Here is a 15,677-nt window from a genome sequence, read left to right on the forward strand (position 1 = left end):
TCGCATTTGCACTCACTGAATGTCTAAACGGAAAAATATGTTTGCAAAAACCCTATCCTTTAGTGCCAAAACGTATAAATGCGTTTCTGGTGTTTTTAAGAAAAAAAAAAAAAAAAAAAAAAGGGGATGGAACAGGAGAGGATAATCTCGCTTAGAGATGCTTCGAACCTCAATCCGCAGATCAGGCGCCAGGGCCGGCCATTGTTCTTTTCTTCCGTTTGTTTGCCTTTCTTCTGTTTTGAACTAACTCACCGCTTCGTATTCCTCCTTCCGGGTCAGCAGGGCATCCAGTTCTTCTTGGAGAAGAGCCAGCTCCTGGGACAGAATGAGGTGGGAAAATTAAAGTGACGGTCCGGCCGGTATGGATATTTTTGGGGCACACTTTACAAAGAAAGTGGCACAACAAATACCTGTAGCAGCTCCTCATTGGCTGTCGTCATGGTGAAATATTTCTCCTGCTTTGCAGCCGGCATGGCTTGGACAATCTCCTCGGCAACACGCCTTTCCTTCTTGATTTCTTCTTCAATGGCCCTAATGGCGTCCTCTCTTCTGCAGAGCAAAGACACATGAGAATAAAGGATGGGAGGAAAGAGGCACGCGACAACAAACGATCCCGAGATTTGGTCAGAAACAGTCAGAGAGAAACCGGAATGAAATTCTCCAAAAAAGAGAATACCAGACTACACTAAAAAAAAAAAAAAAAAACATGAAACATAAAAAGCATGACTGTATATGTTCTGTATGTGTGTGCAGAAGTGTGCTGCGAGAGTTGACTTCATCGTCGCTTGGGGCTGTGCACGAACAAGGAAATGTGCACCGACGAGCGACGTGATCAAACAACTGTTCTCTCCAGTAAAATGTTGCATGTAAGCTTTTCAGAGTTTACAACAACGGGCAAAGGTCCTTTGCTGCGCTGGCTGCGACAGGGTTGACACGCGAGTTCATCATCTTGCTTCTCACAGAACAAAAAGGTATGTGGCTCGTGTTGATACTTAATACTATTGAGAAGACAATCAAGAGCTGCGAGGAACAATACGCTCGCGGGTAATTCCTCTTTACAGGGGTGTGTGGTTGGGGGGGGAGGGGGGGTTAACTCACCAATAGCACGTTTGCCTATCACTGAAAAAAACGATCGATACTTCTGTTTGTCCGCATGAATTATGTTCACCTCAGTCACTTTCTTAATGGTGCCGGAAACTTTTTACTTTGTTCCATTTCAAGGAGGCAGATTATGGGCCAGCCCCAGCAATTGATCCACTTACTGTGGTTGGTCTCTTTCGTAGCAATATGGACAAAGAATAACCACGCTACGGCTGCCGTGCGAGATGTACACGTAAGGATTCTCTCTTATTTTGATCTGATGTAGCACAGTCAGCAATGCCAGCTGGTCCAAGTATAGTTTTCATGGTCTCACCATCCATTCACGCTTATGTGGCAGGTGCGTAACTTAACCAACGTGTTTCTGAAAGCTATCCCCCCCGGCGACAGCAACTCATCTGTGACTAGTCTTGTGGTTGAGAGGAATCAGATTACGCTGTCCAATGAGGACAAAATATCCTTGGCCGGTTATCCCCAACTCGTGGAGCTCCACCTGGATCTGAACCGGGTGACCTACATACCTGCTAGGTACCTGTCGGTTGTGCCCAACCTCAGCGTGCTGTCGCTATCCAACAACCAAATCAGCAGGTAAATAGACATTTAAAATAATACATAAATAACTGCAATTTTGTAGATATTGATATTCGCAGTAATTTCCTTTTATGATCCTTTGACCAAAAGGTCAACATCAGTGTTCAAGTCTTTTTACGACCACTGCCATGACTGTACATTTATTCCAGCCTAGTACCCGAGTCTTTCTATGGCCTCGATGCACTCCGAGTGCTGAACCTGTCCCACAACCTGCTGACAAGTCTTCCCGCACAGCTATTCAGACCGCTTAATGATCTACAGGTAACGAATCATATACTTGAATCCCGAGACATTTACAGCATTGCGCAAAAAGTCTTGGGGGAGGAGGGGGGGGTGGCAACGATAGCTTTGTCATTGTAACGACGGCTTTTGCAGTATTTTAGAAAGCTTCAATAATATATTTTAAGGGACATTTGTATTGGCGACTGACAATAACCGGAATAAGTGGAAAATAAATGTGGTTTGATCACCATAAAGGCAATATCCTGATCCACTCTGAACTCTGTTAGGTGGTAGACCTTCAGGGCAACCCGTGGAATTGCTCCTGCCTTCTGCTGAGCAGCATTCAGGAGATAAGAGCAGCAGGAGTCACCATGGGTAAGAAATCTTCACCTCCGCCTTTCGTAACAAACATCTTGAGAATCACGTCATATGAATAAATCAGGAGCAAAACTATTCAGGAGTGATAATACTGCAATTCTTTCTGTATTTCTATTTAAATGTAGTCAAATGCGCAATCCTAATATATGGTCAATCCGTAGTAGATAATCACTGTCATGTTTGGATCCACAGCAGGGACAAATACGACATGCGCTTCACCTGAGCAACAAGCTGGAACGGATCTCTTCGAGGCTCTCACTAATTGCTATCCAAAATCAGCGGACCCCTCAAATCCACCATCCGGCACGGCAGGGCACTCTCAACAACCAAAGGTGCCACCCAATTTGCCAAAGGTTACGCTGACCACCAGTCCAGACAACAACGGTAAGAAATATCCAATTTTATAAGAAGCCGTGTGAATAGCTGTCTAAAAAAAAAGACTGTTTTCAACTGAAACTAGCCCAAAAGCCAGCGCCCGGGAACACTTGGAGGTTCGCGGCGTGTGTTGCGGCCTTGGCGTTGGCTACATCCATACTGATCGTGTGCGCCGTCAAAGGCCCCTCCTGGTATCGGCTCTTCCACAATTACAGACATAGACGACTACAGCAAGAAGACAACCCAGAGGGCCGCGCGGCTTCAAGCATCTACTCAGAGACGGACAGGGGACACATGAGCCAGAAGACGTTCACCTTCGCGCACCCTGAAGGCGAAGAGGACCTGCACTACTTTGAGGATCCGTACGTCAAGGCAGAGGAGTAATGGCAAGGTCGAGCGGGCGTGAGGATTAAACCGAAAGACTTGGAGCAGACTGAGCCACATCAAATGATTATAGCATCACCAAAGGCAATAAAATATTAGCATCATTCAGTTTATTATTTATAATGTCTTATTTTTTTAATGAAAGCAAATCTATTCACTGGAAAATCGGCTACTTAGCTGAGACGTCCTTTTTTTTTTTTTTTCCTCGCCAGCTGAGGGCAAAAATTCAACTCCTCCGAAATACTTACTCTCTTCTCTCAATAAAGATGCTGTCGATGCTTTCTGCCTCTCTGTCATTTTGAGCTTTCAGCTGTTTGGAGGGGAAAAAAAAGTGAAATGGTATTACAATTGATCATTGACCATTCTTTGACTTTTTTTTTGTCCTTTCTGGATCATTTATTGAGAGCAAAGCTTATTGTCTGTTGACGAAGCACACTTACACTGTTGTAGTCGTTGATCATTTCCTCCATGTCTGAGTTGGTGTTGAGTTTGTCCATCAACTACACATGAAATGACAAACAAAAAAAAAGTCAATGTATCAAAAGGATCTCCATAGTGATCAATTATGATTCCACTTGAGGTAAAGAGGCTTTTGGTATTTTTCTAAGGCGCCATAGGTCCGCCATGTTTATCTATATGTGGGAAAACGTGGCAAAAAAATAAATTAATTAAAGTCAGCAAATCAAGTGTAAAGAGCTCAGGTGGCTTACCATGTTGTAGTCAGCGAGCTGGCCCTGCAGATCCCTGATTTCTGCAGCCAGACTTTCAGCCCTGGGGGAACAATGGACAAATAGATCCATAAATTTGATCAAAAAAATGTATTGATTATCAACTGCAACTCAGTCACCTGTGCCAACCGAGATGGCCACTTACCTCTTTTCATAGGACAGGTAGACGGAGTTCTCCTGGTTGAAGGTGTCGATCTCTTTGTGGAGTTTGCCGATCTCTGCGGTTAACTCGTTGATCTTACTCCTAACACAATCGCAGCGACAATTAATTGGACGCCGGTCATGGGCTTGGATGTAACGGCTTCAGTCTACACTTTCAGATGGGTGAATATAAATGATTTAAGGTATAGGTAAAATATTTTTGATCACCACCACCCTCACCAAAAAAAAGTAGAAAGTGGCAGAGGTATGAATATCTGCGTGTTACCTGAGAAGACCCAAGTAATAAGACTTGTCCAGAATTTGTCTCTGAGGTCCTTCATGGGGATGGCGATGACATGGTAGTGAGAGACAATACAGAATGACAATTCATTGCATCCTAATTGCTCGATAAATGTGCTTAAGATCTACATTTTCTCAATGCATGAAGACTGTTTACTAACACGCAAAATGAACTTAAAAAATGCATTTCTGTGTTCCCTGCTTCCTTCCACTTTGGGTCCACAAGGCTCTGCGAGTTGTGACGACTAGAAAAACTTTCTTACCCTTCAACCCGGTCTTCATACCACTGAGGCCTTGTTGCGTCACAGGCCTATCGGTCACTTTGATCTGTGCGGACAGGACTCCAGTAGTAGTAATTAGAGCCCTCACGCCAGGATGAACACCCGTACCCGGAACCATCTGGAGGATGAGTAGAAGAAACTCCATTTAGCAAAACCGGAAATACGGGTGGTTTATAGAAAGCAGCTGAGCCTTGGTAAAGATAAGTTATGTGATGCATAGTTTGAGAAAACAGACTGAAATGTAGTTTAACAAAAAACACATCTAACATACACATAGTGGAAGTACTGCAAACATTGTCGTACCCCAGTTGGTATGCGTATGGCCGTAGGAGGAGGTCGAACTGCTGTTAAAGGTCTTCCGCTTCCTGGTACCGCTGATCCAGTACGACTGATCGGCCGACCCATACTGGAGGGAGGCCGCTGACTCGACATCGTGCTGTAACCTGTAAACACATGACATACTGTAAATGTAGTTGTCTTTTTTTGTGCGGTTTAAGTGTTACACACCGTACATGTGTTTTTTGGGGTTTTTTTTTTTTTTGGTATGGTTGTTGTTGAAGTGAAATATTACTGTGCTGTATCATAGCGAGTGTGGATAATGCAGTCCCACATGCGTTGACTTATGGTGCCAGCCAGGTGATTCGCAAAATATTTGAATCAATGCTTTTGGTAACTGTGCACGTATGATAACTTAATGAAGTGATTTGACAATTAAAACAAATTTCGGCTCGCGATGAAAAAATAGGTTTGAAACACGCATTAAAACAAACGCTGTAAAATGTATTGACCACCCTTCTGTCAATGCAAATGCCGATTAATTTGTTTGCTCAACCTCGGTTTGTGGATGCTTTGCTATCATGTCTGTAAATTGTATATAGAAGCTGCAGCTACCTCTATATACAAGCAAGACTTGCATGGCGTTACTGTTGGGCATCATTTCGTCGTATAGATCGTTCTGTCTTGAAAAATTACTTGACCGCTGTATGCATGTTTATATGTTTTGTATCGCTGCAGCATTCGCCTTTTTGTACATGAGAAGCAGCAAGCCACTAAAAGACAGCACTGTCATATCGCGACATGATTTTCGCAAAAACATAGTACAGTACCTTGAATGCCGGTTTGCCTTTTTCGCCAATATTTCAAAAGTTTATGTCGTTTGTCTTGAAGTTTGTCCCCGGAGCTAGCAAAAGAATCACTTTGCAGGAAACCCTCGGCTTTGTTGTTACCATGGCAGCTTTCTTCATTGCTGACATTGTGGCGTCGTTTAAACAAGAAAAGGCGTACTACTGCCACCAGCTGTCAATATTGTGTAATGACAGACCCTGTGTTACTTTGTCATTTACTGTATCTGTAACAAGTCCCGGTACTTCTACACTGTATATATAATATGCTAACATAACTTTTCAAATATGAAATTTTCAAATAGCGCTTTTTGTTTTTGTAAGTGTGTGCGTGTGTGTGTGTGTTTTCTCCCCTATGTCGTCAATTCATGGGGACGTCAGCAAGAGATGGCGTTTCATTGACGCACACCACAACAGTCGTCTCCGTGGTTGAAAATGCATCCCATGTGATCATAAATTAATAAAGTGGGCATGTGTTGCAATACAAATTTTACTGTATGAATTATGATAAAAGTAAATTGTGAGCCACTAAATTAAACGAAATTTGATCCACGCTGTTCAGATCCACTGTCGTAAAACACAAATACAGTATATGAAATACTGTCCAAAATAAAACAAGACACTTCATCATACCTCCACGTTGAGCCACGGACACTGTTGAGCATCTTGGGTACGAGTTGCACCACTTTTACCAGCGCAAAATGACATGTCGCGATCGTGTTGTGTGCAAGTAATAAAAGTTCATACGCGACACTCTCACGGATTCACAGCGTCGGAATCAATAATGGCCACGTTCAAGTTTGCGTAAACAGAACTGTTGTAAGAATAAGGAAAACGTGTTTGAAGCGATATTGTTAGTTGGCTTCATGCACATACGTCCGACACGGAAGATATGCTTCATATCCCAGAAAACGCCACTTGAGGACTAGAGGACAGGCGGACTTGTGTAAATCACTTTAGCAGTACTCGAATCGTCAATATTTTTTACGAATATATTTTTTGTCGACACTTTTGCAATGATACACCGCTCGTGTGGAGTACTGGCCTCTTTGGATATTATTTATTGATTTGCAATGAAGATTTTTTTTTTTCCCCCGGGGAGGAAGTTTGTTCGCCCCCTAATTTTTTTTTTTGGGTAGGAGGCGTCTCCATGCCACCTTTGACCCACCTTTCACATGGGTTCAGGAAAGGGTTTATGTTACCCATAATCCTCGACGGCGGCAATATTTCAATCAAGAGGCCACCGACGAAGTTGACGCATTCTACGTCAAGACGCTTGAGAGCTGCGCGCTTGGAGACTTTGACGTCATCAATGCCTGCGTCACGCGGTGACGTCGCTAGGAAAAGCGCAGTCGAATGATAGGAAAACGATGTTGCCTTTTCCTACTCAAAAGAAGCCACTTTTCATCACGCCTTGACCTGGTGACGTTTTCTACAAAGTTTAAGGAAAAGTTTTACAAAGGTTTGGAGATGAGACCCCCTGATGTCCACAAATGAGTCAGAACGCATGTCCCGATTGCATACCACAGTAATTTAGGCCAATTTGAAACTGCAATATTATCATGAGCAAAATGCAAGACTTGTTTGCAATTTGTACATATGTGAATTACACCCACATTGAGCTCACTTTTTCTTCTTCAAGGCACGAATTTTAAGTGTTCAACATTTCTTGACATTCTTAGTGTGTGTTCACATCTGCCTATGCTTATATGTTTTCCTGAACCAGCATTTACATCTGGCAAGATGTTTTCCCGCTTGAAATAGTCAATCAAAATGCTTTATATATCAGAAATTTTAACCCCAGGTGTTTGTTGTTTCATATTCCAATTGTCTCAAATGTTTTCAACGCTACAAAAGGGTTAAAGTACACATTCATCTTATTTTCTTATGAGGATCATACTTGATTCTTATTCATCGTATTGCCAATAATAAAATAATAATCTAATAAAAATCCAAACATGAATTCACACGCGCCATATTAAAACACCATTTACTGCTTCTTTGCATCATGTTAATCAGCATTTCACTGCAATGCCAATCGAGATGTATCTAATCAAATATGCATATGAGAGAAAATGCATTGATACACGCATGGCAGACAACATGCATTACACTATTTTTTTTCACTGTAAAATTATAATGATAGACAATGTTAAAATCAATTCCTGTATTTTAAAGCCTCTGTAAATCGGAAGGGTGTGCCATAAAATGGTAGACACATACAGGTATGTATTAGACGAACAGTTTTCTTGATTTTTCTACGTAGTACTGTATTTTTCCCCCCGACGCAGATTATAGCTGGAGAGGAATAAACTGTTTATTTCAGATGGCAAAGTTAGCGTGATGATCCGTGGCAATCACCGCTTTTGGTGTCCACTTGTGAACTATAATGTAGGTCACATGAGGACCGATTCATTCAACCCGGGGATGTCGACTCGCTTATTCATGTGCGTATTCATTCATATCTGAATGAATTCGCAAATGCACGTGTGGCGCACGTCATACAGATGCCAGACAAGTCCGACGTAAAATGCTTAAGACCGCATGTTTGATCTTGTAGTCCGCCAATAGCGCCCTTTGTTCGGACTTTGTCGCAAACAAATGACAGAGCAGGATCACATTCAAACACGCAAATGGTTTCATCTTGATTTTTTTTTAAAACCAATTTCGCGGAAAGTCGAGTTGACGCATGAATTACGTGACGTCTAACAAAGTATCCCTATGGCACATTTTAAGTGTAATAAGAATATTTGCATTCAGAGCTTTGGTGACATAAGGTTCGACGCAATAAACAACCCGGGTTGAAAGGAAGACCGGTTGGCCTTGCGATATTTTTCCGCCAGATTTGTTGTCCTTTTGAAGATCATGTAAAGTTTTACGTACAAAGGAGGCGCAAAAGACATGTGATACATGAGTTTTGGCACCGTCGAGTTTCAGCAATGGATGTGAGTATCACAATTACACGTTCTAGTGTCGGGCGAGAATACGACAAATGATCATTTCTATCAATGTGGTTGTCCATGTATTTTATTTACTCGTCTCTGTAGTTAATTAAATCGAAGTGTGAGGTACTTGTCCATTTTGTTGATTTTTTCAGATTCTATTTAGACAATGGAACGCTTACAATCCACCCATTTTTTTTTTTTTTGTACATTATATGAACTCAGATTGTACGATGCACACAATAGATTTGTACTGCAAGACGAATGTTTTTTTTTTTTTTTATGTCATCAGGAAAAAAAGGAATTGTTCATTTCTGGTGACAAGAAACGAACGAACACCTACATGTTATTTATTTTATTTTTTTAAATACCAACCTACATTATCCATCGTGCTGCACTAACGATACTACTACTATTACTACTCCTACTACTACTACTACTTTTAATAATATTTTTACAATACAATACAATACAATATTTTTATTATTAACTGCTTTTGCCTTTTGGCTTGCTTTCTCCAAAAGTTTCTGTGCACGGCATTCTGAATCTTTCACCTTCTGTTATTGGGCTCAAGTAAGTTTTGGCATGTTTTACTAATTCATGCCCTTCTTGACCCTACAAAGGTCACTTGCAATGCGTGCCCACTTTGGAATAAAGCCTACCGCAATCACCTGCAAAGTGTGTATTAGTTTATTGATTTATTTGGAAGTTTAAATCGAATAGTAGATGAAATTATGAAAACGGACAAGTTAACGAACGAAATAAAATGCATCAATTGGCACAATTTCTATTTCCAAAAGAAGCAAAGGGGGCATATCTACCTCTTAGGCACTTAAGTTAATATGATGTATATATATATATATATATATATAGAATCAGCAATCTCAATGAAATATATCATATACCAGACAAACACAGTGATATTTGGGAAGTGAAATGCAGTTTATAGGATTTACAGAAAGTGCAATTGTTTCTTAAACAAAAGTAGGCAGATGCATGAATTTGGGCACCCCAACAGAAAAATGACATCGATATTTAGTAGATCCTCCTTTTGCAGAAATAACAGCCTCTCCACGCTTCTGAACTTCCAATGAGCGTCTGGATTCTGGTTGAAGGTGTTTTTGCCCATTCTTCTTGACAAAACATCTCCAGTTCCGTCAGGTTTGATGGTTTCCGAGCATGGACGGCCCACTTGAATTCACACCACAGGTTTTCAAAAATATTCGCAACTGGGGAGTGAGATGGTCATTCCAGAACGGAACGTTGTACTTGTTCCTCTGCATTCATGCCTCGGAAGAATTTGAGCAGTGTTGAGAGTTGTTGTCTTGATGAAGTATTCAGCCCCGGCGCAACTTCCAACGTTGTCACTGATTCTTGAACACTGTTGGCAAGAATCTACTGACTGGAAGCCATGCGAACTTGAACAAAATTGCCAGTACCTGCACTGGCCCCACAGCATGATGGAACAATCACCACCAAATTTTACTGTGTGTAGCAAGTGTTTGTCTTCGGATTCCGTGTTCCTCTTCCGCCGTGCATAGCACCCCCTTTTAGGTCCAAATGATTCCCCATTTTAGTTTCACGAGTCCACAGCGCCTCATGACAAATTGAATCCGGCTTGTCCAAATGTGCTTTAACGTATCTCAAGTGACTCTTTTTGTTACACATGCGCAGGAAAGGCTTCTGCCGCATGACTCTACCATACAGCATCTCCTTTGTGCAAAGTGCACTGAATAGTTGAGCGATGCGCAGTGTCACCATCTGCAGCAAGATCGTGTTGTGGAGGTCGTTGGGGCTGGTCTGTGGGTTGAGTTTTAACTATTCTAACTGTCCCGCCACTCCGCTTGCACTAGAACTGTGCCTGTGGTTTTCTATTTCCTCACACTGTTCCTTACGGTTGTGATGGGACCAACGGCACTGGTGCATCAGCGCTGCACCAAGTGCGTGTGAAACTCCGCGTTGGTGCGTGCATGACTTTAACCCCCTCAAAAAAATAAATCATGTGACCAATATAGGTAGTGTGTCGTTCTGATGTGACGCGCCAAATTGTGTTTAGAAGGAAACAAAACTATATCGATATGGTGTCGGTTCGTTGGATGGAGATGACACCTGTACCTGTGCCATCGCCCGTATCTGTGTTGGAGTTTTGCTTTGTTTCTGCATGGATCGTTCCAGCAAATGTTCACAAGTCTGGAAATATTTTGATCTTCTGATGCCAAATAAGGTAAATCTCTTGCTCCTTTGGGCGTGGTTTTCAGATATTTTTTATTTTTTTATTGTAGGTGAAGTTTCGGCTCTGCAGAACTGTTTTACTTAATGCTGAGGCATTATAGAGCTTTATTATCTGGGACTTAAATATTTCTGCACACCACCTTCGTGTGTTCCCTGTGAACAAATGTTTTTTAAGACAGGGGAACCGGTCTCCAAGAGGAGAAATCGCCTTGGAACAAAGACACTTAAAAAAACATTTTTTTCCTCAATAAAAATGTATGAATGAATCCCATTTTTTTGGTGTGTTTTTCATATGATTGAACACTTTGGCACCCCAAATCTCATACATAAGGTAAATGTTTGAACTAGCAATTGAATCAAGTTTAAATATTATTTCACAGGCTAATTTTTGGGTTCACAGCATGCAAGTTTTTCCTTTTTTTACATTTTGTTTACGGCATGATTTCAGATGTACAGCAGAGGTCACTATTGACTGACCAACACTATCAATACAAAGTCAACACAGTTTTTGTAATACACTCTTTGAAGTATCGTCTACCCATCACTACCTAGCAGCGGAAACTGACAGCTGAAAACTCTGAGCTGTCTTTTTGTATCCTTTCTTCCGCCCATCGATCCATTTTCTAATCCGCTTCTCCTCACGAGGGTCGTGGGACTGCTGGAGCCTATCCCAGCTGCCTTCGGGCAGTAGGCGGAGAACACCCTGAACCGGTTGCCAGCCAATCGCAGGGCACACAGAGACCAAACACCATTCGCGCTCAACACTCATACCTAGGGACAATTTAAAGTGTTCATTAACCTGCCAGGCATGTTTTTGGAATGTGGGAGGAAACCGGAGTACCCGGAGAAAAACCCACGCAGGCTCGGGGAGAACATGCAAACTCCTCACAGTCGTAATCGAACCCTGCAACTCTGCACTTGTTTTTAGCTGTTTTTATTGTACCCTATTGGAAGACCCTTGACATGCAAGTGTGGCGAGCTTCCTAATTGAGCAGCAAATTTCACTCTAGAATGCTTTGAGAGGGTTGATTTTATTTTTTGCACCCAACAAACTTTTATCAAAGCTGCGAGATTTATCAAAGCTGTTTCAGGACATGACTGAGCCTGCTATTTGTTTCACAGTATTGGGTGCCAGTTTCTTTGTACACCAGGCACAGGAAAAACTATTGGAACTGCTTTTGTCATAAATTGTCCAGAAGCAGGGACGGCATCAGGATTTCTATATCCCTGGCTAAAGGAGAGGCGTAGACTGATAAATCGGGGGGGATGATAATATCAAGAAATATATTTTACAATATCAAGCCAAATGCAGGAGCATCTTAACTGGGGCTGCACAGATTTGTGATGGGGCTATCGCACCCCCTGACCTCGGTGGAGTGGCACCCCTGCCCAGGAGTATTGGGGCTTTTCAGTATGCCTTTCAGCACATTCAGCAATTTTTTTCAGTGATTTTGTGCCCCCCCCCCCATTACTTAACAAAAGTGTTGCATTGTTTTCATCCTGTGCCATGTGTACGAGCAAAAGAACATTGTATCGACTTGAAACAGCCAGCAGGGTCAGTTATGTTCTGGGGCTGCTTTGCTATATCCGGCACAGGGTGTCTTGAACCTGTTCCGGCTGGAAGTAATCACAAGACTATCAAGGCATTCTGAAGTAAAATTAGCTCCAGACAGGTTTGTGGAAAGGCAGCGGTGACTTGGCCTTTTCTCTGGTCATTGCTTTGCTAAGGACCTTCCTTTTTCTTACCTTTTTCAGCCTCCTCAATCTCACACACTAAACACCGAGGGGGCACAGACGCTGACAGCGATGACGACAATCAACCCGCAGACGCTCGCTCCTGAATCCAATGCTTTTGGCTACTATCAAAACATGTGGAATCACCCGAATAACTATTTCCCTTCAATACAAGGTAAATTCCTCTTATCAATTGTCAATGATGGTTGTTATCTATAAAATCCAGGTATACGCATAACAATCCGGAATATCGTTACCAAAGTTTTAAAAGTGAGACGAAAAACAAGCTTGTGCGTTCTCACTTACTCTTTTTGTGTGTGGTGTACTTGAGATTACCGCCACAGGACATCCACCGCACACGTTACGATATCACCACCGACAATCGAGACTTTCTTCCTACAAACTAAATTTCTGTCGGTAGAATTAAGACTGACTTGTGTAAGATGCAGCAGGGCACCCAAACTGCCAGAAAATACAAAGACGCCACAGCGGTCGTAAAAATAAATATATAAAATAAATATAAGAAGTGAGGCTGACTGTTAGCTTATCTGGTAATTGCGTCACAGATACAAACGCTTGTCATTGAATGAATGACTTGGGAGACTTCATTTATTGTCTGGCAAAAGCAAGAGTGACTGATTAGCTTCCTAATTGGTGATCATTCGGGTTCATCATTCGTCCCCATCCCACACCGCAGGGCAGTTGGTTGGGATCATGTATTTTTTTCGGAACATCCAATAATAGGACCATTGCTGACTTTTAGCCCGTGACTGTGACATCCAAACGACATCACATCGATTGTAACTACCACAGTAAAGCTGTTACACCAACAAGCTAACTCTTAATTTTCTGTGTCCAGCAACATCTGGGGTGCATTTGTCAAAATGTAAGACCAGGCAAAATGTAAACTAAAATCTTATGCTTCTAAATGACAGACTTTTCTTTCATTTTAAAGGAGGTCCTTTCTGTTATCAGAATGAGGGAGCACAGACGGTGGCAACAATGGCTATGCCAAGTACACAACCAACACAATCTCTACCCATTCCATACTGCACAGAGCGGCAGGATAACCTGCAGATGCAATTTGCTCAACCGCTTGCAGGTACAAATACTGAATTGCTTTAACGGCATACAAACAGGAGGTATTAAGTATTGGAGGAGTCATAAAAGTTGGAACAGTTACGAAAACCAATAGAAAAGTGGCAGCTTTCTCATGGTTGTGGTGTGAAGGCTGAGGTGTGTGGATTTAAATGCAAGGAGGCAGTGTTGAAAACGCTTCACAAGTTGACTGCGATGGACTTCAGTTCATCGCGATCCAATTGAGAGGACAAGCTGTTCGGAAAACGTGCTTTGAGAATGAAAATATAATAGTAATAAATAGAACTGTGCTTTGAAATGCTCAGTGACGGTTTTAAATTGGGGTAGCTTTGAGTTAAAAATAGTACAGAATGATTAGGTACAGCTAAAAAAAAAAAAGACTAGCTTTTAAAATGAAGTAACTGTAATTGTAATTAGAACCTGGTAAAAATATTGTTGAATTAAATTCAATCTATGTTTCAAAACTCACTCCAAAAACCAAATGCAATGACTTCTAAACAATGCTTGATGGGTACTCAAAAAATTAAAACGACGTTAAATTACCGTTGAACTGGAGTACATTATCTTGAGAGGTGTTTTACATGCACGCGGGTTCCAAAGGAAAAAAAAAATTGCCACCAATGTCATGATTTGACCATTTACAAAGACCAGTCAGTCCTACTACGCGGCGTGAATAAGATGACAACTTTGGGACTCGAACGGACTGGCGATAGGATAAGCTGCGATTCGCCCTGCCCAAGACAAAATGACTTGACTTGCTTTGAGACTTGAAGGCTACGACTTGAGACTAACTTGAGACTTGCACGTTTTGACTCGATCCCATCTCTGCTAATAATGTACTCCTTTGGATAAAAACAGCAATACTTTTTTAAGAAATAAGCATTAAGTTTGATATCTTGGGAAAAAAAAATGTTGGGGTGCAAGTTCTGAATGTTATCTCTGCCGGTTTGGCAGGTGACATGACCGCCACGCAGCTGCAATACGCCAACTCCATCCTCCCACAGGGCGTGGCACAAGGAAGCGGTCCTCGGAACCAGTCGGAACGTAGCTTGATGAAAAACAGGTAGATGGGAATTTATGTTATTATGAAAGTGATTATTTTTTACAGACATTTCCAAAGCTTGAGTCAAATGGCAACGTTGGGTCCAGAGCTGTTTCGCGTTTGGGATCAAGGTGGAACACTTTGGCCAGCTCCAAATCAGAATTCGATGGCGCTCGGCCCACAATCGAAATGTCAGTCGACAATAGAAGGGCACAAAGGGTTAAACGAGAATTATGTTATGAAATCCATACCAAATGTCATTCGGTTGGCCTAAACATTTGCTATTCTTGCAGGGAAGCCGCCCGGGAGTATCGGAGGAGGAGAAAGGCATACGTGCAAGGCTTGGAGGAACGTGTGGCGAAGCTTGAAAATCAGAATAAGGCTCTGAAGGAAGAGTTAAAAACCTGGAAAGAAATGTGTCATCATAACGGCCCTTGATAAGGCTGTTAAAATGGCTGCATGGACTGTAAATATCATTTAATTCATTTACTTAAAAAAAAAAATGCTGCTATCGGACGATGCCAAGGAAGGAAGTCGACCGTCTTCTTGACACATTGTGGAGCACTAAGGGCTTTATACCTTGCCGAAGAATAATCGGAACAGGTCAGATGAGGAAGCTGGGTTGAAAAAAAAAACATCTTTCAATATACTTGACCTGCTCTGCTGTCACAAACTCGCATATTGTACCAGAATACAAACTTGGAAGCGCATATTGCACTGTGCTGGCCCACATTTGCACTAACTGCTGTGTATAATTGTTAGAATTGTATTTTAGAATTTTAGAATTTACAGAGATTTATCAAATACCAGTAGCGGATGCTGGTCTGTCAAGGAGGGGAAGCTCAATTTCGGGCTACATCATAAAACGTGTCCCGTTTATTGATACGTGAATTCTACTCTCCGTTCCTTTTCAAGAGAATGATCTGTGACCCTGTCATACCAACAAGGCGTCTTTTCCAGGGTCTTAACTGGGGTGATATAAGTCAGTCTGCGAACACAAGCAACTACAA

At 41.9% G+C, this 15,677-nt stretch overlaps 3 protein-coding genes across 5 annotated transcripts in view; 2 read left to right on the plus strand and 1 right to left on the minus strand.

Annotated features, from left to right (window-relative positions):
* Positions 1-3,275, plus strand: part of LOC109518132 (leucine-rich repeat-containing protein 19) — a 4,200-nt gene extending 925 nt beyond the window's left edge. The window contains exons 1-7 of one of the 2 annotated variants that reach the window (XM_019873800.1): positions 804-971; positions 1,222-1,333; positions 1,439-1,686; positions 1,839-1,950; positions 2,199-2,286; positions 2,482-2,673; positions 2,750-3,275. In XM_019873800.1, the coding sequence (XP_019729359.1) occupies positions 1,232-1,333; positions 1,439-1,686; positions 1,839-1,950; positions 2,199-2,286; positions 2,482-2,673; positions 2,750-3,048 (1,041 nt within the window). In that variant the 5' untranslated portion in view covers positions 804-971; positions 1,222-1,231 and the 3' untranslated portion in view covers positions 3,049-3,275. Of the gene's footprint in view, positions 1-803; positions 972-1,221; positions 1,334-1,438; positions 1,687-1,838; positions 1,951-2,198; positions 2,287-2,481; positions 2,674-2,749 lie in introns of those variants that run through there. The other variant, XM_019873803.1, reaches the window with a different exon arrangement.
* ift74 (intraflagellar transport 74) overlaps positions 1-5,879 on the minus strand; it is a 10,806-nt gene extending 4,927 nt beyond the window's left edge. Inside the window, exons 1-10 of the mRNA XM_019873799.1 lie at positions 5,605-5,879; positions 4,802-4,941; positions 4,481-4,616; positions 4,204-4,252; positions 3,922-4,020; positions 3,759-3,819; positions 3,489-3,548; positions 3,297-3,358; positions 411-549; positions 253-315 (exon numbers count right to left, since the gene is read on the minus strand). Of these exons, the coding sequence (XP_019729358.1) occupies positions 253-315; positions 411-549; positions 3,297-3,358; positions 3,489-3,548; positions 3,759-3,819; positions 3,922-4,020; positions 4,204-4,252; positions 4,481-4,616; positions 4,802-4,930 (798 nt within the window). The 5' untranslated portion in view covers positions 4,931-4,941; positions 5,605-5,879. The remainder of the gene's footprint in view (positions 1-252; positions 316-410; positions 550-3,296; positions 3,359-3,488; positions 3,549-3,758; positions 3,820-3,921; positions 4,021-4,203; positions 4,253-4,480; positions 4,617-4,801; positions 4,942-5,604) is intronic.
* Positions 5,880-6,757: 878 nt separating this feature from the next.
* On the plus strand, positions 6,758-15,581 carry LOC109518078 (cAMP-responsive element modulator-like). 2 transcript variants are annotated; one of them, XM_019873692.1, is made up of 5 exons: positions 6,758-8,564; positions 12,549-12,702; positions 13,483-13,629; positions 14,580-14,688; positions 14,961-15,581. In XM_019873692.1, exons 1-5 carry the CDS (start codon positions 8,559-8,561, stop codon positions 15,103-15,105), a joined length of 561 nt encoding a protein of 186 aa, XP_019729251.1. In that variant the 5' UTR covers positions 6,758-8,558; the 3' UTR covers positions 15,106-15,581. The 2 variants fall into 2 exon arrangements, with proteins under 2 accessions (XP_019729251.1, XP_019729252.1); XM_019873693.1 differs by lacking the exon at positions 13,483-13,629.
* Positions 15,582-15,677: the final 96 nt, after the last annotated feature.

The sequence above is a fragment of the Hippocampus comes genome, unplaced genomic scaffold, assembly GCF_001891065.2.
Source record: "Hippocampus comes isolate QL1 unplaced genomic scaffold, H_comes_QL1_v1.1 scaffold126, whole genome shotgun sequence".
NCBI lineage: Eukaryota > Metazoa > Chordata > Actinopteri > Syngnathiformes > Syngnathidae > Hippocampus > Hippocampus comes.

What these genes read in the sequence shown, in the direction of transcription:
- LOC109518078 (XM_019873692.1), top strand. An exon ending in CTATTTCCCTTCAATACAAG is followed by an intron (nt 12,703 to 13,482) that starts GTAAATTCCTCT and finishes TTCATTTTAAAG; the next exon opens with GAGGTCCTTTCTGTTATCAG. An exon ending in CGTAGCTTGATGAAAAACAG is followed by an intron (nt 14,689 to 14,960) that starts GTAGATGGGAAT and finishes CTATTCTTGCAG; the next exon opens with GGAAGCCGCCCGGGAGTATC.